The following is a 23,532-nucleotide window of genomic DNA, read 5'->3' as shown; positions in this document are numbered from 1 at the left end:
ATAAAGCTTAAAATCTATATCACAACCAGACTGTTATGTGCTGACAGGGTGATTACTATCTTAAGTCGGCTAGTCACACGAGAATCGGTGATTTATGTGCTGAAACGAAGTTTCGTGGGACTTTTGCATCAAAACTGTATTGTGTATCAATAGGAAATATGTAGTCAAGCACTTCACACATATTGGCATTGATTGAAATTAATGCCGTTTCTTAATTAATGTTGAGTGTTCTTGGACTCGATGAACATTATTTTAATAAACCAACTTAAATGTTTAGAATACTAACTATACCGTAAGTAATAAAAATGTCGAGTTTAGCCACAATCCACCTTCCTCTTAATTAATGCAGCGTTTAGAATTTGATGCTATTACAAACTCGTCTCGTGGAATATGGAGCCATTGTTTGTCTGAAGAAATCGAAAAAGTCGGTGAAGAAGAAGCTGAAAATTAATAATTTACATCGTTTCGACATCAGAAACACCTAGATTACAAAATATGAAATACTCTCCAGGAGTGCAATTAATTGTGCACTTGATGAAACAACGAGAGTGCCAACTCTCCCCCGGGCCCTCTATACTGGTCATGGAGGGACAAATTACTATCAATGTTATAAAATCCCAGGCATTAATATTAGGGAACAAAATGTTTCAATATTTATGGAAAATTAATTTTAATGTAGGGTTACTGGAGACTGGAGGAAATCCATCGTCTTGAAGACTGATTATTTTAGCGTATTTCTCCACAATGATAGCCTAATATATTTACGATACGAAAAGCTTTGTTCACTTTGAATGCCACAGTAAATGGTTGCAGAGGTGGCTTTTAAGGAAGGTCTAGAATTTCAGCTCATAAAGGTTCAGACCATTAACCCTGATAGCTATTGATACAGCCCACTTCATCATGTTACGCGTACAACTTCGGTGCTCTGAAGTAAATATTTAGCCTTAGCCATTGAGTGACGTCTTCGAAGTGTTAAGTCTGTGGAGTTTCGTTTGATGAGTTTGTACGAGTAAATGTGACAGAGAGCATTAACGTACGATTGATTATTTAACGGTAATCCACAACAGTGTTAACAGACATATTTAGACGAAAAACTAGATTTTGTAAAATATATAGATACACTAATATAAATCAGAATATCGTTAAAATCCAGTTATAAAAAGATCTTATTCAGGATCATTCACGAATAACCATTATAATTATAAAACCAAATGTGAATACCGTAAAGTTTATTACCACAAATTTGGTTACACTAATAATGAGAGCTTGGTGCAGAAAGACGAAAAGACGAATCTGAATAATCTCGTACTGATCACCATGGTGATTGGAGTGTTCATTTTCCAGATAAGGTATTCCGGCCTTGCTCAATAGTTTATTAAAATGATTAAAACCGGCGTTGCAGTCTGAGATGCGAAGATGGGGACACTTCCCTTGGAGGTGACGAATTTTAAGGCCCGATAAAGTGAGGTAGAACTACTGCTTTCCACGAGGAAGAGGCAAGTTCTTTCGACAGTTTGACGGGTTGTTTGATGTCTTCCCGTATAAGTATATTTCATCATTTAAAACGCACTTCAGAGTAGCAAATGTATTCAATATCATGATTAACGAATTAACCACACATAGATTTTTGAACACGTGCACGTAACAACAGCGGAAACATAATTGATAAAGGAAAAATGTTCAATATAAAAACTATAATTTATTGCAAAATAATGCCTTTATTGAAATTTGGAACAAAAATATTAAGCTTCTCATAGTAATGCAAACAAATAAAAAAATATATCTGGTGATCATAGCTTCGAGGTGCGACGATAATGGAACTGTAAACCTGGAGTAGAAAATAATCTCGTCACGTTTGTACTGTAATTGTGTTTTGCAAGCACGATTTCCGGAATGTCACGGAACCAAATATCAGCAGATAGCTTCTACAACCTACAATAACATCAAGTGAAGGTTTACAGTTGCACCAGCAGAGCAGTCACTGCCACGACCAGGAGTGCCAGCAGGGAGTTGGGCGAGACTCCGGAGGCTCCGTTACAGCCGTCGGAGGTGCAGGTCTCACAGAATTTGACGTCGTCTCCATATTTATCCTTCACTTTGCCACACAGGTCTATGACACTGGGAATGCTGCAACGTCTGTTAACGACCTTGTTTTCACCCTCTGAAAAAAAATTAAACTTTTTTTACCCTACGAATCTTTAATCTCTTAAAGAAAAGGTATCCGTCTTAAATTCATGTGTTAGAACCTGTTAGTGATAGCTGTTTAGATGTTGATGGGATGAAATTACAGGAAGACTCCTTCGTGAAGTAGTAAAAATAAACACCAAGGAACTCGCAATAAGAGAGGCGGTAATGTTTTGTCTATGACTGTTTGTCCTGTTGTTTAGGTTAACTAAGGGGATAACTTGGTAAATAAATCATAGTAATCAACAATACAGACGTGTTGTATGATAACGATTGTACTTTCACATTTAGTTAACTACTGAAACGAAATCATTACTTGTTCACCAACACAAGAAGAAGATCAATCAAATATTTTATTTTTACTCGGTCGCCCTTACAACAAATTAAACGGGTCATCAATATAACGACATTTTTTGAAATTGCTCTAGTGGCATGACATAACTGTCGTGTTTTACTTTATGAAAAATATTTATGGAGCAAAACTTAGGAATCTCAAGTAAAATACCTTAAAGAAATAAAGACAGAATGAATTATGTACAGACATTTTGATAAGAATGGTTGAAGTTTTATACGAAAAAATAGTTCAAGTCACATATAGATATGTAATAAGAAATGCAGTCAGCGTAGGCATGCAGGCCCTCCCCAGACCAGTAAAATCATATAACTATACCATTTCCTAATATACTGCATACTCTGCAAAAGACAAGTGAGTAGCATGTCCCGCTGGTCGCACACAAATTTCTTGTCTGCATGGCTGCTGGAGGTCGGCGGTGGACATCTGTTTCTCTAATCTGTTTACTAGACTAATATTTGTGAGCCCATCTATTTTATATACTAATATTTCTACCACTTACTTATTTATTATACTATACATAACAACACTGCTTTACTGTTTTGCTTTCGCCGTATTGCCTTCCTCCTTCAATTATTCTTAACACCTCTACAATTACCCAAATTTAGTTTTCAAATAATGTTATTCTTAATTCTTCAATCCAACACTTACATTCAGTAAAAATAAGATCCCTCATTTTGATTTGTTTATAGGGTTTAATAAAAATATAATTAGATTCTAAATATTTTGTGGCTTAAATTTAAGAGGGCTGTGGTCAATAAATTACTGTTGTTTATTTTTATTTTAAGATACGGTTATTCTTTTCATAAGTTTTTTATTGTGATAAATGTGATAATTGTTACAATACTCTGCATGTACATCGACCAGAAATAGACTCATAACCCCGCGCAATCCTCTGTGGCTCTTGCGGAACTTAAAAAGTGTACTATGTGTACAGATTAGAAATAAATTTGATTTGATTTGATGTTGTTTTCTTTCTTAAGATAAATTCTGCTATAGATTCCACGAAATACTAGGGAGTGAGCTTATACAATACACGTTTGGGCTCAGCTCCCGCACTGTCGTTTTATTATTGTTAAACAATTTAATTTTACTGGAAACTTCTAACATTAACCTTGTATGACGGCCTTGACACAAGCAAAGGCATCATTGATGTCGAGTTCCTTGACATCGTCAAATCCAAGAAAACCGAGGAACCCGGAGGCGACGTTTGCAAGACCCATTACAACTTTGGAGGCGTCCTTCAGGATCTCTGGAGTGCACTCGGTGAGACCCACACTGCTGTCGATGGGGTCTCCGCACTTGGGGTCTGTCATGGAGGTGCAGGAGTGGCACTTGAGGGCATCTCCTGCAACATCGGGGTCCTCAGTTAAGGTGGGGAATGTACTGTACAATACCATAATGTGATAAACACAAGAATTATTACAGAACGTGCCAGCAAATAAGTCCATTAAAGGAGGACCCTGTAGGTGACTCGTTCTTCAACTAGCCAATAATACATCATGCGGTGTTGCCAAGTTGTTTCCTACCATGGAGGTATAGTCAATACCAACTAGAAGACTGAGTGTCTGAGTTTAGTAGATTATAGGCACAGAGTATAAAAGAAAAAAATAACTAGCCAAACAACATTCTTATATTTGGCACTTCGACAAGACGTCGTTGAAAATAACGTGGTCGGCAGTTGAATTTCATCAACAAATATTTTGAAAAACGTCTCTAGTAAATGTAAACACAATATAAGAACCATGTAGGGACATTGATCAACAGATGGTGTTAAATACGTGTGTGTTCACGACAAAAGGGAATAGTATGTGACTTGCAATAGCATATACACTTCTTTCTACAAGCCACGTGTTACCATGATGATGAAGACGGAATACTCTTCAACTATTACAAAGACTTAATACATAGAGAATTTCTATGGAGGGTTTTCATTCAGTCAATATATTTATTTAATATCCATAAAATCATGTTATAAACTAATTATTAAGTATATATTACTCTACATTATTTATGACTACTGAGAATACGTTTTGCGGTGTTATCAGAGAAACTGTCAAATATCTCATAGCTATAAAGATAACAAACTTGTAACTGGTTAGTCAGTCGTAAAAAAATCAAGAGTTTAATCAAATGTATTGGTAACATCATCATGTAATTGAAATATGTGATAAATAAGTCGAGATTCTGTCACATATTTGTAGTAAAACGATTTCCGTCGTGTAAAGTATTTAAAGATTATTTTATTTAGTTATAAATATTTATACAATTTGGATCACCAAGTTTCAATAAACTTCCATTTCTTGGTAATCTATTTCACGTTCATTCAATCTTTTTGGTATTCCTCTTTTTGACCTATCATTACATAATAAGAATATTCCCACATATGATTATTCTTAACTAAGATAAATGCATGATGTTTTTGTTTATCAAAGTCTTTGCAGACACAATCTGGTTTCATTAAGTCAATTTTTACATTTTGTTTTGTAATTATTTCAGTTCATATTTCATCTTTAACTTTTAGGTTTTTAACTTGGTTCTTCAGATATGTAATCTTGTTTTTGAGTTTGTACTCACCATATTTTTTGTATAGACGGTAAAACGTCTTTTGTAACCCAGTTTTGAAAGCCTTTTTGTTGAGGAATTAATGCAATCAACAATTATAATTTCAGGAAATGACAGTGGGGTCTTGTCCGATTACACCACCGATTACCCAACGACCCAAACATTAGTTTAGTTTTAAACAAGAGGGTCGTTGACCCAACGATCATTGGTGTAATTGTTTGATAAAGTAAAACATAACCTAAACGGGTCGTTGGCCCAACGAACCTTATTTACAACTTAAACAGTACATTTACAATCAAGGTTCGTTGGCCCAACGATCCAAAATTTACACACAAATACCAATAGACGTTGGACCAACGAACCTATTGCTGTAACAAGTAAAATTGTAAAATACAGGTTCGATTAGTCCACTGGTTCGTTGGCCCAACGACCCGATCAAATAAAACGTTGAATTTCAAATGACAGGGGTCGATTACTCCTCTGACCGCCAAGGGTTTAGTCCACTATGGTCAAGGGCAGGCGGCATGGCAGCCGCTCCTCCTGTATTGTAGTAATTGTATCTGCATTATGAGTGTGAATACATTTGATGAAAATATTATTATTATAAATTGTATATTAATTAAATGCAGGTATGAGGTAACTTGCACATAAATATTTTTTGTAGGTAAAGAACAAACTATATTGGTTAGTATAAACATAATACATTTTTAGTTCCTATTTCTTCTACATCATTGAATTGACTAAACACACACACACACACACACACACACACACACACACACACACACACACACACACACACACACACACTCGCGCGCGCGCGTGTATATATATATGTATAATTTTTATAAACGGCAATAGTCTGATTTAATCTTTCTTGAAACTACATTAGCTTTGATTGTTAATCGTATACATACGACGAGTGAAAAAACTGACAAATTCTCTTCAAAAAGCCATTGTATAATGTTCTGAAGCATTTGGACATTTTAGCTTATCTGGTATATTTATTCAGATGGATATAAACTACATTTACAGTAAATATTAAAGAAAACTACATTAATTATTAAAACTTAATCGAGAATATGTTGCCAACTTTAGAATAGGCCTCTGAAGAAGTAATGTTGATCGTTAATGGGATGTGAGAAAAGGCGTTACGTTATGTCATAACGGGAATTTTATATGAAGTAATCTAAGAACGTAATGCAGCTGCTAGACTCTTAGTTATAAGTAGAATAGTGTAATTTGTGGTACTATATTAGAAATACAATGTTATTAGAGATGTCACAAAAAGAATTCAAGTTTCACCACTACAAGTCTGACCACTAGTAGAGCTTTAACTTCCCCTAAGTACCAGATTATTCTGTTGATGGTTTCTTCCTCAGTTTCCTTCCAAGTTCAAAAATGAAAACTTGAATTGAAGTCTTTGCAACACACCTTGTTGTAATTATGAATAATTGCAAGTAAGTAAAAGTTTTCAATGGCGTCTTCGTTGTAGCTTTTTACGCTGTGATGGCCGATGAGAATTTTAGTTTAAGACCTATTGCCTGAAGATAGTTCCCAACAGCAAAACCGATACATTGTAAGAATTTAATGGAGGACCGTTTCGACGTGGTGTGATCTGCACAACTTAAATGTTATCAACTTATATAGCTCATGTTTCAGTATTTAAGGTTATTACAATTATATTAACAACTACCGAGAAGTCTTCTATGAAATTTTTAAAACTTTGAGGTTTATGTACATTATTTACATTTACTCTATACCATTGTCCAGTATGACTTAGATAATGGACCTAAACAGAAGGAGAACCAATCGTGCCCATTAGGAAAACCAGGCGGCCACCGAGGACGGCAGCTTTGAGGGGTGGCAAAAAGAAGAAAAATTACAAGAATTTGTATAAATTACTGTACAGAAACCGAGCCAAAAAACACATAAAACAGGCCCGTATTACTTTAAAACTCAACCTTTATCATATCAAACATTACTTAGTGTCATTGTAAACCTTAAATAAGTTACTCATAAGTTGACTATAGTACAAAAAGCCTTTGTAGTTACCCTGTATGTAAAAGTGAAGACAGCAACAGTGGTAAATTGACTGCAGTACAAGAAGCCTTTGTAGTTACTGTGTGTTCGGGGGGTGGGCGAGATGGTACTCACATGTGGCCTAGAAAGTTCATATTGCCGTGTCTCGTCTATAACCCCATTACTACTACTTCTTTAAACCTTTATTCAAGTCAGTAGATCAATCAATCATTAGGCTAGTTTTGAGGGTTTTTTATGGACACTGTGTAGCTTTTATTACCGGTATCTAACGTTGCTTGATTATGCAAGCATGACGTTCGTAATAGGGTACGCTAGGAGCTGTCGCCTGCTCATCCGAGGCTCTATTTTTAACATAGATCGAAAATTGAATGAAAATAGGCACTTGACTTATGTCACACTTGATGTATCAATCTTTCATTCCATAAACAGACTTTATGGTGGAGCGCCTGGGGGTTTTGGCTTCTGATTAAAATTACAGTGAATTAATTTATAGGGTTGATGTGGTATTTTGTTTTTCAGACTATAAATTGCAATGATTTTTTATCTAGTGTTTTTCATGGTTTAAACAAATTACTATAAAAATTAGCCTTTGAGCATTTAGTTTGGCTTTAAATGGTATTTTTTTCATATTATATGTGAAATTTCAACATCTATTAAGAACACCACTCTTCTTGTTGTGTTTTTGTTTATATGTACGGTTGTCAGGCTCTTGAAATGTAGTTAAACGTGGAGGGGAGAGCTGAGCGGCAGATGCAAAGTTCAGTAGAATTTATAAAGCTAGTTTATAAAGTGATACGTGCTCCGTATATGTTGTGTATATACTTGTGTAACAGTGAAAAGTCGTGTTTTTAGGAATAACACGTGTATATTTTTAATAGAAATTGCATACAAGACGAATTTTTCTAATAAACATTTATAAAACATTTGGTATGGTTTCGTTTCTGTATTGCAGTTTTTTATTTGATTTAAAACTGCAGTTCATTACTGGATGGTTAATGAAATAATAAACAAATCGAATATTAAAACCCAATTCAAGTAATTAGTGGACTTCTTCAAACAACACAACCCTTTTCCTTTTGATACTGATGCTGTTATGTCTATGTCTATTATTACTGGAATTACTGGACACAAAGAGAACGTTTGTTACGATGCTTTTAAAGCAGGTTATTAAAGCATTGAAGGAAACAGAGGGACAAAACCTTATTCTATTTTAAATTATTAGGAAAAATTACATAAAGTAAAGACGTCTTATTTTACCAGGCGAAGTTAGGGTTTAGAAGCCCTCTCTAACACTTAACCTGGGGACCAACGGCTTTAAGGTGACTTCCGAACCACCACCAACGGCCGGGCAGTCGGGCTTCTTGCAAGGACACGATAACCGTCGTACCCACTACATTACGCCATTGGCATAAAATAAATAAATAAAATAAAGTATCTAATAGCGAAAAATATTTACAACACATGGCGATGCCATTCCTGTTGAACAATTACTTCTGTTTCAACTTATTTGTGTTTAGAAACAAAACCGACGAAGAATTGGAAAAACATATTAATAATGAACTGGCACCATATTCACTATTTGAAGATTATGACCTGCGAAAGACGTAAACTTATTAAAAAAATTCCGGCGGTTTCTCTTAATGAAGGTTTATAAAAGGTTTTTTTAAGTTATTAATGGAGGCATGTTACTAACTCGTTGTAACCGCCAAATAAATAAAACATTTACAATGATATGTTAGCATTTGACATATTTAAAGAATAATAGTAACACTTACGTGGTATTTGATGGGTATAAAAAAGGCAGAATTAAATCTGCCGAAAGAAATCGTCGCGCGTTGCAAAATAAATAAGAAAATAGCTCAAGAAAAGTTTTGTAAAATAATAAATAGTAGTAATAATAAAAGTGATTTTATAGATATTTTTACATACCAATAGGACAGCGATGCTGATAAATGAATTGTTGGCACAACTATTAATTTTGAATTAAAAAATGTTGTTAGAGTTTCAAAAGACATCAATATCTTGGTGTTATTAACAACATTTGTGGATGTAGTTTGTAAAATATATTCTATTAAACCATCTCGAGGCAACGTTCAAGAGAAAATTTATTCCTGGAAAAGTTTAGAAACTCGATCCCAAAATTTAAGGATCATTTTCTTTAGATGTTGTGATACTACTTCTATGTTTTTTAATAAAACAAATTCAGTTTGCCAGAAATTTAGAGACACGAAATGATTTACAGGACAAAACATAAGTAGTTAAAAATATCAATGAATGCTCCAATAAAATATTTCAAGCTGGGGTATTGTGTAAATTGGGTTTATATGCAGCTCCAACAAAAACTAAAAATTTGTAAACGTTCATAATTCTTTCATAAAATCAAATACAAAAATACAAGTGTTTTTTTGTAATCATTATCTCCTACTTCTGCAGCATTTGAATACGTAAAAAGAGTGTACCTGCAAATCCAGATATAGTTAGGAAATTACGTAGTTATTGAAAATTGAGGATGGAAGTATTCTAATTACATTTACATCCCAATAACAATGAATCAGATACCTGCTCCAGATAATCTGGTACAAATGTAATTTTGTAATTGTAAAAAGGCATGGAGCTGCGTGTGGATACTGGAAAAGTGTCTTATACTGCAGTGTAGCACGTTTATAATGCAGCGAAAATAGTTGCTCCAATACTTTACCGATGATAAAAATACGAGAAATGAACTATAAAATGTATTTAATGAATAGGAAAATTTAAAATGTGTATATAAACAAATACTATATTAATAATTTTCTTCCATCATTTTATTCTTACTAATATTCTTATTTTTAAAACATATATAACATTCACAGAGCTCGTGTTATTTCAAATTAAACTAGCTGAGACATTTGATTGTACGAGTAAATTTCGACTACCGCTTTGATCTCTCCTTAACGTTTTGCTACCTGTTCAAGATACCTTGCTTGATACACACACGTATCTTACATTTACTCAGTTATAATTATCTTTCTTTTGTTACAGTACTGATTGTCCAAATATAAATAAAAATTACTAGTTTATAATATAAGTGAAATAAAACTAAATGGTCAAAAAAAAAATTAAAAAAATATTTTGTTAACAATGAAAAAATCAAATGGTCAAACAAATAATTGGTTAAAATTGCAATTTATAGTTTAAAAAACAACATATACCTATAACTACTACTGTATAAATTAAGTAATCCGAGGTTTTAACGTTCTGAAGCTCCAGGCACTCACTATTAGTGTTTCAATGATAATGAATTGTTAAAATTACAATTACCTGTTAATACTAATTGTTTATAACGTATATTCTCTATAGATTTGTAATATAAAACTGTTTTAAATACAGATTGTAAACGTTCAACATTTATGGGTTTGAGTTCAGATTTATAACGCAATTTTAAACTGTACCGCCTTGTTAAAAGCAGAGTCTCAGATTTAAAAGCGATTAAAAGCGGCCGGCAGCTAACTGGCATGCCCTTTTAAAGGCTTCTTTTATACAAAAATATAAGTTGAGAGATTTAAGTCAACAAATTTAAGTCAACTCCAAAAAATGATGGAATAGATAAATGCTATGTGCGTTTTTCAAGTAACATTCTTTTACAGAATTGCAAAAGTGTAGTATTTAGTTTTTTTTTATATTGAATATATTTTTATGCATAAATTTCACTAATATATAAAATATTTTATTCGTGGAGTTATAAATATCAAAAATAATTTTTAAGTTTGAAAATATAATATACATGTGGCGTTATTCCCACTTAGTTCGGTGCCTAACAACGAGGATTTGCTATCATTAAGACAGTTTTTTTCTAAATTGTAAGATTTTGAAGTCTTATCAATTGTACTCACATCTCGTTACCATGTATATACAAGTTTTGTTATTTAATAGGAATCAACCCAACCTTTTACTATATTGGTGACCTCAACGTGATCTAAACACGTAACCTTATATCTAGAAAAGGTTAGGTTGATTTCTATTGAATAATAAATCCTGTATATAAAGGTTAACGAGTTGAGTATTTATTGATTATAATTGATAGACTGTTCAAAATATTTCAAAGTAAACGAACTGTCTTTATAATAACAACTCTCGTTGCGAGGCACCGAACCATGTTGAACTGTATTGTCATATACAAATATATTATCATAAGCCTATTTCTTATTTCAAGTCTAGTAAATCCCTCTAACTAAATCCATATTCGAACAATACTGCTGGACGGTGTTCTGATCCTTAAATTTTAACCAACATTGATATGGTCCAAATATTGAACTACAGATACGAAGTTCTATGGCCAACTCCACATTTCTTTTCAACACTCCTAGAGAATTTAGGGACCCATGGATTTTAACCAAAATTGACATGGAGATTCCTTGGGATAAGTGACGATAATTACTTAATCCCCTTTCCCTTGGAAACAAGGGGCGTAGTTAAAGATTATAAATGTTTTTCGGACAACCTCCTCTATTATGGCAATGGAAGTGGGTGTATAAATGTTTGTGAGCATTCACTTACCTATTGACTTGAAATTTTGCTTGAATCCTCATTTCTGCATAAGGGACATTGGTTCTATGATGCATGCCATGGGATTTGCCTGAGCGTTAGGAAACATGTTTATATATTTATCTTATGAGTAACCACTATGAAAACGAAAAAAAATATGTTTACAAGCAAAATTTGTAAATAGACTTGATTAAAAATTAAGACACAGAATGATTTTTAAGGCACAAAATTAATACAAAAATCTCAAGGTTTTTTAATATTTCCATCACGTTTGTGCACAAGTTCACGGAGCCGTTTATCGTGGAAACTGAAGTATTTCCTTAGTCACCAATAAATTGTGATGACGACACGTTCGGTCAATCAAACAAAGAGCGGATTGATATAGAAGACAAGACAACAGCACAGAGACCAGGAAGTAAGTGCAAGGCCACACGGATAAGCTGGCTTCCGGGAACGAGAGTATAATAATAATTGTAGATCAGTAACCTAAAATATGGCTGCTTTGAAAATTGTTTCTATTCATTCGTCCAATCTCAAGCACAAAGCCTGGAACTTGTGGAACCACATCAATTGTTTGAAAAAAAAAAATCATTCCATTGCTATATTTTTAATCATATAACTGTTTGAACAACAATTATCATCACTGATTGCCGTTGATAGATGTCGTTATTACAATAAAGTTACGTTTGGCTTCGTCAGCCCCTAAATTCCTTAGTTTCCAAAAGAACTCAAAACAAAACCGAAACCTATTTTCAAATGGCAAGATGCACTGAGGTAAGATTTTAAACCACAGTCTGTGGGTGTTGTACTGTACCGACTCTTCCCCTTATAATCTTTGTTAAGATCCTCGCAAATGCCAATGAGGAAGAGCAGAATAAGGATTCGAAAGAGACCAGCCTCTTCATAAAAATTAACGTCTAACATTTCATTTCTAAGATTAGTATTACAATTTTAAATATGCATTGTAATCTTTGCACCAGATGATGCCAGTTTATGAATTAACGCTTTTAAAAGAACTATATTTTACTTAATTTTTGTACATAAAAAAACAAAATCAGCGATTTAATTAATTTAAACTACTACACCGGCCAAACTGTCGATTTGAGCATATTTAATACTAAATCGAGTTTAGAATGTAGTAATCAGAAATGTACAATGTGTATGATATTAAAACCAAATCTGATATAATTCTTTTTCGATGCACGAGCAGGAGCGCACTCGCTCTTCCTCTAACAACGGCAGTCCCCTAACCCGACTTTACTCATTTAGCCCTTCAATTAGTTCCTCTCTCCCTTCACCCTGCACTTGATGTCTCCGTTTTCGGCTCATAACCAAACAAATAGTTTTAGAACAAGGCAAATCTCTATGAGTCTTGCTTGTGTTAAGACGACCCTATTTGTTTCATTTATGTAGATTGTAAATATAGGGTCGTTGGCCCAACGAACCTATACCAGTAAATAAAAACTACGAGGTTCGTCGGGCCAACGACCCTACATTTACAATCTACAGAAATTGAACAAATAGGGTCTTTGGGCCAACGAACCTGTGGAGTAATCGAACCTCTATATGTTTGTAAAATGGGTCGTTGGGCCAAAAATCATCTGTAAAAATTACATTTCTACCAGGAGGGTCGTTGGGCCAGCGATCAGTGGAGTAATCGAACCGTCCCCTTTTAACGATTTATGACCCGAGGAAATCATAATTTTTATAATCATAATTTTAGAAAACAACATAATATTTATTAATAAAGTTATTCTTTAATAAATTATGTACTGAAAAATAGGTGTTTTATCCTCATTATCCTATTCCTCACTTGAATGTATCTTTCGCATACAACCTGTAAAATATCTTAACCTTATCTACAACAGTTTTACTTTGAGCCAATTGCAAGATAATCCTATATTCCGCGTAAAATATGGTAGTTTTAGGTTTGACCAAGTTAATAGTGGAGTTCTACACAAAGCTTTAATGGATATATCATCTAATGCCGTTGGTAATGATGGTATTCAAGTAAGGTTTATTAAAACAATTTTCGAAGGATACAACTTGTATTGTGTCATATTTTTAATTATTCATTGGAGAAATGTGTATATCCTAGTCAGTGGAATTATTCCTTAGTCCTACCGCTTCTTAAAATAAAAAAATCCAGTAGAGTGTTAGCATTATAGACCAATAAACTTATTATGTGTTTTAGGTAAAGTATTAGATAAGTTAGTGTATCAACAAGTATATAAGTTTTTAAATGATAACAATATTTTATATAAATATCAGTCTGGATATAGAGCCTCATTTAGCACACAAACAGCTTTGATTAGAGTAACCGATGACATAAGAGGAGCAATGGATCAAAGGCAATTGACCGTGGTAATGTTACTTGATTTTACTAGAGCCTTTGATACTGTAAATCATGAACTGTTACTGTCAATATCAGAGTCATATAACTTTAGTTTTGATGCAACAATTGGTTTGGTGCTTACCTTTGTGACATATATCAAAGGGGCAAAACAGCTGAAGGCAATTTTTCGGATTGGTAGAATTGGAAATTCGGTAGTGTTTAGTAAAACCATGTTGTACGCTGATAATATGCAACTTTATATTCATAGTAATTGTGACAATATTAATAATGCTGTTGAATTAATTAACGAAGATTTAAAAGTTTTGTATAGATGGTGTATAAATCATGGATTACATCCATGATTACATCCAACATAATTATTGGATATTCACGTATTTTAAATAACATTGATTTGAATAATATAGTGTCAGGAAAAAGTAATGAGGAATCATTAAATTATGAGAAATGTGTTGTTAATTTAGGTTTAAGATTAAGTATTAAGGTTTAAGCAAGTTAACTATATAGTTAAAAAGGTTTTCCAATGTATATATCAATTTAAAAAGATGGGTTTCAAGACGTCAATTAAAATAAAAAAGCAGCAGATATCTACATTGGTTTTTCCATTTTTAGATTATGTTTGTGCAGCCGTGTGTGATTTAAAGAATAATGAAATAAATGCACTTCATTGAGCATAAAATGCGTGCATACGGTATATTTTAAATTTAAAAATAGATGAAAACGTTACACCATGTTATAAATTGTTAGGATGGTTAAAAATAATTGAAAGGTTAGAATACAGTGTCTTGTCTTTAATGTATAAACTGTTAGTTAAAAGAAAACCTGAATATCTAGTTTGAAAAATATATAACTATGCAAAATGTACATTCTAGGTAGACTAGACTGGGAAATACAACTTTACAATATCCTATACATAGAACTGTGTTTTATACGAATTCTTTTCATGTTAAGTCCATTAGATTAATGAATACCTTTGATAATGATATTAATCAAGCCTCTAGTAAAGCTATCTTTCACAAAAGACTTAAACAAAAATTGTTATTAAGGTATAATTAAAACAGGCTGAACCAAGAGCTTATTATATTATTATAGTTAATAATATATCGTTCATATATTAAGTAATAATAACACATTGTTTTATTACTATATTGTTTGTTGAGATTTGTATTGTTTTGTAGTTATTTGTTTTTTTGTGTGTGCAGTTATGTGTTTTTGTTTTAACTCTGTTAGCCATAGCCACTATTCAATTTATAAATGATTTGTAAATGTTATGCCTGTCCTGATGGAAGAGCGGAACAATGGACCGAATCAGAGCAGGGGAAATAAAGAAATTATCAAATTTTCAAAATTCTCTCTCTCTCTCTCTCTCTCCTCAATTATACATAAGATATTAACAAAAGTTATGTGTTCTACAAAAGAAAGAAAAAAATATAAATGTGTTTATTACCTCATACCGGGATTTTATTAATTTATTTTATTTCGGTCAAAAGTGTTCACACTCATAGTGCAAGAAAACTCATTACTACAGTGCAGGAGGAGCCCATGACTGCGCGCAGTAGTAGACAAATAGGTCAGTGGAGTAATCGACCCTTCGCTTCAAACCAGGAACGGTTCGATTAGGCTGCTCCACTGATGGTTGGTCCAACGACTCTCCTGGAATAAATTCGTAGTTGGGCTAACGACCCACGTTATAAAGGTGTAGAGATTCGATTGCACTACTGGCTCTTTGGCACAACGACCCTATTTGTAAAATTTCCGTAAATTGTAAAAAATAGGGTCGTTGACCCAACGACCTTATAGATTTAATTCACTAGTATAGGTTCATTGAGCGAACGATCAATTGAATTTTGAATTAATTCTAAGCAATAATAATTTAAGTAGATCCTTGGGCCAACAAACCTAAATATAATAAATCCTGAACTGTTTAAAACCATATTTATTTTATGGTTTGACATTATAGGGTAACTGTTCTAAATAAAAATCTGATAGAGCATTAGAGCTGTTAGAATTATTTTAAAATAGAATTGAAGAGAGACGTGCAGAGATGCCTTCAGGGAGATTCAAGTGTTAACATTACCCTGTATATTAAGGACGTCGCCCTGAACTGTCGTTTCAAATTCAAAATTATTTAGGCGTAGCACTGGGTAATGGGACGTTCACCAATACGAGACGAACTAGGGCAACTCAGAAATGAACAAAATAGAACGAGAGCGTTTCAACACTTGCCGTCTCATATATATGTGAGACTAGTCAATTAGCTCTCTGAGAATATTAAACATCTAAATAACCCAAAAAATGTAAAATTTCTATTACAACACGTCTTGGTGTCAAAGATGTTTTACTCAGTTGAAGAGTTTATGATGAGTCGCTGAGAGAAGAAAATATTTGAATATTATAATTGATAGCGAAATTGAAATTCCACTTGTGATGTCGAAGTTTTATTATTGCCATAAAAATTAGTACTATATAATTATATTGACGCAAGCTGTGCAATGGTGGGGTTGTTTAAGCGATAAAGAATATTACTATTATTACTCTCATAAGTTCGTCCCCGCATCCAGAATGAAGACCGCTGTTATGTGGACCAAGCTGAGCCGAGGAAATGCTTATGAAAGCTTGAACATTTTTCCGTGATAATTTTAATATAAGTTCAAAAAGACGCTTCGATCTCCTGCTCTTACAGTTCATCGTTCTATTTTGGTTTGTAACTCAGCAAGCAGAAGTAATGGCAACCTAAATACTTAGGTATTTCAATAACGATTTGGTAAACCTTCATCAATAGAAATACGTGTTCGCACCAGCCATAATATTTTTTATTTGTAAAAAGCATATTATTCATTCAAAACGTTTAAAGAAAGCCGATGTTTTGAAATTTACGAGTACCGAAACACCTTTTGCCTGAAAGCCTTACAATGTACACAATATCTCTGGAACATCATAGAATCTGAAAGCCTGGTTCTTACGATTGTTTCTCCTTTTAAGCCTTATTCTGCCTGTCCTCATGGGCCACTGGCCTGTACGAGGATCTTATCAAACAGAATAAGGGGGAGAGTCGATGCAGTACAAGGTCGATGGTACTTTTTAAAAGTGCAATGGTCACAGACAGGATTCGAACCTACGCCATCTCTAACTCAGACTTAAAATCCAACGTCTTAGACCACTCGGCCATCGGCACTTCCACTTATCTTAGTACTTCTAAGCTACACATATTAGAAAAACTCTATATTTAAGGCTCCTTAAGAATTGAGGAGCTCTTATCATAAGTGTATTGCTGACGTTTAGATGTTCATATAAATGGAACTAGGTAACTAAAAAAAGGAAAGTACTAGGTACATCAAAAAGGAAGTTGTCGGACTTTATGATATTTCATACATCAGGAGCTCCCGAGCCTTAGGCATTTCCGGCCTGAGGAATCTCCTTAAACTGTGGAGCTCTCAGTCTCTAAGGAATTTTCGACCCACTGGTTAGGCACCAAGTGTAGTTAATATATTTTGTCACATGATATTCATGGCAATTTTTGCTTAAATTCTATCCAACCTTCAAACCAACTATGTCGTAATTGTGATGACAGAGACATTGGGTACTGTGTTCCGATCTGATTGCCGACAACACAGAAACAAACATTCATTACTTAAACAAGGGTCATGTAGACTTTAGTTTAGATCCATCGATATGAAGAATGTCTCTGACTCTTTGGCACTAAAGCTGCTTAATACTTGTTCTCCATTTATATGTGTTCACTTGTCCATAGATCGTTCATGCCTCTTTAATTGGTAGAATATAACATATTTCTGGCCGTCATGGGACTGTGGCCCAAATATTACGTACGACTAAAGTCATATTTTCCAACTGAAGAAAACTTGGTGAAAAGTGTACATGGTCAGCGCAAATAAGCCTCGTATCTTTATGCCCCATTTGTTTTAATTAAATGTATTAGGACAAAGAGGGATGTGTAATTTGATAGAATGATAAGGTAAAAAATATCTAGGTAAAGAAGAATAAAATAATGAGGAATGGTTTTGTATTTTGATTAAGTTAAAAAAAAAAACACCTCATGGACATATATTACACAGGTTTTATTAATTTACTGTAAATTACCCATATCAATTAGTATTGATAGTCTAATAGTTTCTTGAAACCTGAAGAATCCTAAATACACTCAACAAATATAATACTAGCCTATTAAGTGCAATAGAATGCAATTTATGCTATTGAGAGTCAGTTCTAGTTATAGGCATGAAATTAAAAATAGTTTTTAATGATTTGCACAGTAACATGTACGTAATAACAAAACTCAAATTCTTCTATAAACGATTCAAGTAATGCTAATCTCAGATTGAAATTCAATACTTTTAACTACATTTAGTACTTTGTAAGGAATAACAACAAAACAAATCGTAAATTATATAGTCCAAATTTTTTAGAATGTACAAATTTCTGTGTTAATATTCCGATTGAAAACATATATCGATATACAATCTACATAACAAATATAAGTTCATTTAAATATTAGAAACCATGAAATATTAATGGCTAAAGTAATTTTGACTTACTAATATGTTTTATAGGGGTTTACAGATTGTATGAAAAAATACCGTTAAAAAGTGTAAAAACGTGAAAATGCAGCTTGAAAAAACAAAAATGTTGTTGTATTGGTAATTATTTATTAATGTAACAAGGAAAATACATTTTTAGAGATCAAAAATTTACAATCTGAAATGAATATTGAGTAAAAAAAGAACTCAGAAAGAAAAGGTGCTATATGATTTAAAATGGTAGGGTAGAGTTAGATAATAATATGACTAGGATTTGTTATTAATATATTAGTAATAATAATAGCATACAGTTAGTAATAATTTATAAAATTACTAGATTGAGCCCAATATTTTATTTTTCCAAACAGTCTTTCTTCAGCTTATAGGTTATACGGGTGTTATTTAGATGATTTCTGGGTTGATTTCTCAATAGGTGTGACTGCCTTCCTTATCGGAAGCCAGCTTATCTGTGTGGTTTGCGCTTCCTGGTGTGTCTGATTTTAGCTTGTATTCTGTTTTACTCTGCCCTTCGTCGTTTGATTGAGTACACGTTGCCTAAGGAAATACTTAAGTTCTTTCCATATTCGTTTTCGTGATTTTTTGCACAAACGTGATAGAAATATTAAAAACTCCGAAGAATCTTGTACTTTTTGTGCAGGAAAAAATAGGTCTCTGTCATAATTACTGTTTGTGTCTGAGATGTTTTCACACAACAGTTTTTTAAGCATTATGCCATCTCTAGCAGTGTAGTAGCTCTGTCTGTATAAATATGTAATAGTTTGAAATTAAATTTCATTATTATATCACCAAAAATCCATTAACTTAAACCACATTTACTACATCCTTGGATGTAGCCTCTCACAGTAAACTGACGCTAAAATTGGAAAATTAGATCAAATGCTCTTGTGTTAGTGGTAACATAGGCAACTTATTAAATTTTATAGGTTGTAGAATAGTAAAGATTCCATTTTTATAACATATATAGGAATATATGTTTTCCCATGTTCAAATTAATGTGAAGCTATTCGCTGTTCTTGTCAAGATAGGATCCCTTTCTTGATATTATTGATCCTAATCCCTTCCAATTTGAATTCTTATGAAGAGAGTCGTTCATTAAAAACGAGAAATATATACGTAATGTTAAGTGTACGGCTCAATTTATTCTTGAGATATCACCCTGAATTAAAGACTTTCGTAACGCGCAACCAAATCATATTGAGGGAATCACCATGCAAATAAATTGATAAAAAGGAGTATCCTTATAGAATGTAAGGATATTCTTACAAACCAACACACCAAATAGCATGTTAAAATTTCATATAAGTGTGTTCAAGTCTATTTACAAATGTATCTCATAAGATATGTAAACATGTAGTTGTCCAAAAAACGTTTACGCTTTTGAACTGCGCCTCTTGTCTCCCTGGAAAAGGGCATTAAATAATTATCGTTAATTATCCCAACGAATCTTCATGTCGACTTTTTTTGAAAACCATGGGTTCTTAAATCATCCAGTATTGTTGTGAAGAAATGTTGATTTGGCCCTGGAACTTCGACTTTGTGGTTCAACATTTGGACTATGTCAATTTTGGTTCAAATCTATGGGTCAGTACACCATCCAGCATTATTGCTCGAGTATGGTTTTGGTTTTTGGGATTTACTGTACTTGAAATAAAAATTGGACTTATGATATAATATGTAAATATTATTATTTCAAAATTTGAAATTATTTTGATATTTATAACTTAATTTTCACGAACATAAACTATTTTATGTTGCAGTGATATTGATACAGCAAGAATTGTTGCTTTATATTAAATAATATTGTTTTTGTTCTGTAGGCTTTGAATGAATTGTTAGACATCCGCAAAATATACGCAATCTATAGTTATTGGTTTATTAAAATATTATAATAACAGTAAGAAGTAATATAGTAAAGAACCTCATTTCACCAAAGAGTGCATTGTTAGAGTTCAACAGGTCAACGCAACTAAGAAAAACAAATTTTCCATAGTATAATGAGCCAATCAATTATAATAATGTAAAATACTTGAACACGATGTATATTTATACATATATGTACACACACACACACACACACACACACACACACACACACACACACACACACACACACACACACACACACACACACACACACACACACACACACACACACACACACACACACACACACACACACACACACACACACACACACACACACACACACACACACACACACACACACACACACACACACACACACACACACACACACACACACACACACACACACACACACACACACACACACACACACACACACACACACACACACACACACACACACACACACACACACACACACACACACACACACACACACACACACACACACACACACACACACACACACACATCGCTTTCTTTAATATTTATTGTAAATATAGTTTATATCTGTCTGAAGTAGTGTGCCAGCTACATGAGAAATTAGATAACATAAACAATACTTCAGAACACAATATAATGGTTTTTAAAAAATAGAAATAACTGGTTCTTTGACTTAAACATGTATATGTACAATGCAGTTTCAGTAAAGAGTGAATCACAAAAAGTACTTACTCTACCTGTACTGTTTGTGATTCAATCTACTCGTATATTAAGATTAAACCACGCTATTGCCGTTTATACCAATTTATTGAATATATATTTATATATTTGCTTACTCACATCAAATAGGAGAATATTTTTTATTTCAGTAAAATGGAATAAATCGGAACATAAAATATATAAAATTTGTATTAACTATAAAGGGGTTGTTGGCTCTACAAACCATATAAGCTATTAAGTACATTTTGGATCGTTGGGCCAACGAACATTGAGTGTACACATAGTTTAAGTATGTAGTATAGGTTATGTTTTGCTTTATTAAACAAATCAGTCCGAGCACAACACTGATCGTTGGCCCAACGACCCTCTTATTTAAAAGCGAACTAATGTTAGGGGCGTTGGGTCAATAATATGTGGAATAATCGAACCAGACCGCTAAAATTCAATATTTTATTTGATCGGGTCGTTGGATCAACGAACAGTGGTGCAATTGAAACTAAATTTTAAAAATTTACTTGTTATAGGAATGTGGTTTGGCCCAATGAACCATATAAGTAATTAGTACTTTGTAAGTAACTTTTGGATCCTTGGGCCAACGAAACTTGAGAATACAGTTAATTTCTGAAATTGTAAATAAGGTTCGTCGGGCCAATGACTCGTATAGATCATATTTAGTTTTATTAAACAAATCGTTCCGATTACACTACTGATCGTTGGCCCAACGACACTTATTTAAAATTAAACAATGTTTGGGTCATTGGGCCAAACGATCGGGAAGTAATTGAAACCAGACCTCATTTGGCCGTTGAAAAATCTTGTTGAATTCTAATTTTTTTCATCTAGTAAATATCTCACTAACCTTGCTGGAAGCACGAGGTGATAACAGCCAGTACGACAATTTTACACAACATGTTTGTATAAGGTACAGTAAAAGGAAGCGAGGTGACTAGTAGCACTACTGTACTTCGGCACTGACAACTAGTGATGTGACGTGTCAAATACTTTTACTTTATCAACTATAGTCAGGCTCTACTCGTGACGATTTGAGTAACATTCGTTTCTACATTTCGAGTCGAGTCGTATATATAGTGTTCGAATCCAATCTATCACGACTCGGTACGAACTCGTCCGACTCGCTCCGATCTCGTCCGACTCGCTCCGATCTCGTCCGACTCGCTCCGATCTCGTCCGACTCGCTCCGATCTCGTCCGACTCGCTCCAAAGGTGCGCCTGAATTAGCACCCCCTGGACACAGTACCCCCTCGCTACTGATGTCATCTGACGTCACGAATGGGTATTCTAAATCAGCGCAGTGGCCGTGTCCATGCCCTGAATAAGCACCCTTTCGAATGGGGGGGAGAGGTTCTAATATTACGCCTTGACCGTATCCATGTGCTGATTTAGCAGCCCCTTAAATCTGGGAGGTGGTGCTAAATCAGCGCCTAGATCTTGTTGATGTGAAGAATAAGCACCCCCTACTGAATAAAACAATAAAAATATAACCATATTGCGATTTGTTAATGTGTTTATTTATTGTATTGCTATGGTTTGAGTATAAGATTTCAAAACAAATAATTAATTACCCGTTATAAAAATACCATTCATCGAATATGCTCACGTGTAAAAACTACCAGTAATAGTGCACATTATTGTTTTAACGATTATCTAGTTTTTTACAATAAATCATTACGAGTGATAATCTAAGGGCAGATGTGCTGAAAAGTTATTTCTGTTTGTAATAAATGGCAAAGAAAAAACTGTCATTTTTTATTTATTTTTTTTTATAACATAAAATAAATTGTGTAATGTAATTATTAAATTAAAAACGTAACGTTACATTTATTATCTTTCAATACATATTTAAATGTCATTTAAATATAATAAGACCATAGGTTTAGTTGTACAAAAATATTTCATACAAACATTTAATTTTTTACGTAGAGGTGTGTCCCTTTCGTAGGTCAAGTTTTGGGCCATCCGCAATATTCTGCAAAGAACAATCTACACTCTAACAGTAACTTCTTTTGTCTAATACGAGCCTAAGTTGTTTGCCAGGAAGTAAACAAAATTATATTAGTTTTTTATTTCAGATAGTTAAACTAAAAAAAACACCCCATTTTTGTGAAGCTATGAAGCTATAAAATCCAAAAACTAATTTATTATTCATTTACAAATAACGTAATTTTAATTATATCGAGAAACATGGTTCATTGAGTTTTCACGATTCGATTAAACTTGCACTGATAATGCTCAGTGAATACCCTCACCTATATAGACTATTAGTAGATTTTCTATTGCTGAGGACACGCAATAAGGCTGAGGACATCCAATAAGCATTGCCTATACAATAAAAATGACAGCATAGA

The 23,532-nt window shown here is 33.4% G+C and overlaps 1 protein-coding gene across 1 annotated transcript; it reads right to left on the bottom strand.

Moving 5' to 3' along the window:
• Positions 1-1,711: 1,711 nt before the first annotated feature.
• Positions 1,712-22,230, bottom strand: LOC124363875. Its single transcript, XM_046819146.1, has 3 exons — positions 22,026-22,230; positions 3,651-3,884; positions 1,712-2,161 (listed from the first exon to the last, which is right to left on the bottom strand). The coding sequence occupies exons 1-3, from the start codon at positions 22,075-22,077 to the stop codon at positions 1,956-1,958; spliced, it is 492 nt and encodes a 163-aa protein (XP_046675102.1). The 5' UTR covers positions 22,078-22,230; the 3' UTR covers positions 1,712-1,955.
• Between the last annotated feature and the right edge of the window lie 1,302 nt (positions 22,231-23,532).

Source organism: Homalodisca vitripennis, chromosome 5 (genome assembly GCF_021130785.1).
Source record: "Homalodisca vitripennis isolate AUS2020 chromosome 5, UT_GWSS_2.1, whole genome shotgun sequence".
In the NCBI taxonomy this organism is placed as follows: domain Eukaryota; kingdom Metazoa; phylum Arthropoda; class Insecta; order Hemiptera; family Cicadellidae; genus Homalodisca; species Homalodisca vitripennis.
The sequence above is the reverse complement of the archived record's forward strand: the minus strand, read 5'-3'. Positions and strand labels throughout refer to the sequence as shown.

Bases quoted from the DNA above. Each gene is read 5' to 3' on its own strand.
- LOC124363875 (XM_046819146.1), bottom strand. From the start codon at position 22,077: ATGTTGTGTAAAATTGTCGTACTGGCTGTTATCACCTCGTGCTTCCAG. The intron at 3,885-22,025 runs GTTAGTGAGATA...CCGATGTTGCAG, and splicing joins CACCTCGTGCTTCCAGCAAG to GAGATGCCCTCAAGTGCCAC. The intron at 2,162-3,650 runs GTTAATGTTAGA...ATTTTTTTTCAG, and splicing joins TGTCAAGGCCGTCATACAAG to AGGGTGAAAACAAGGTCGTT.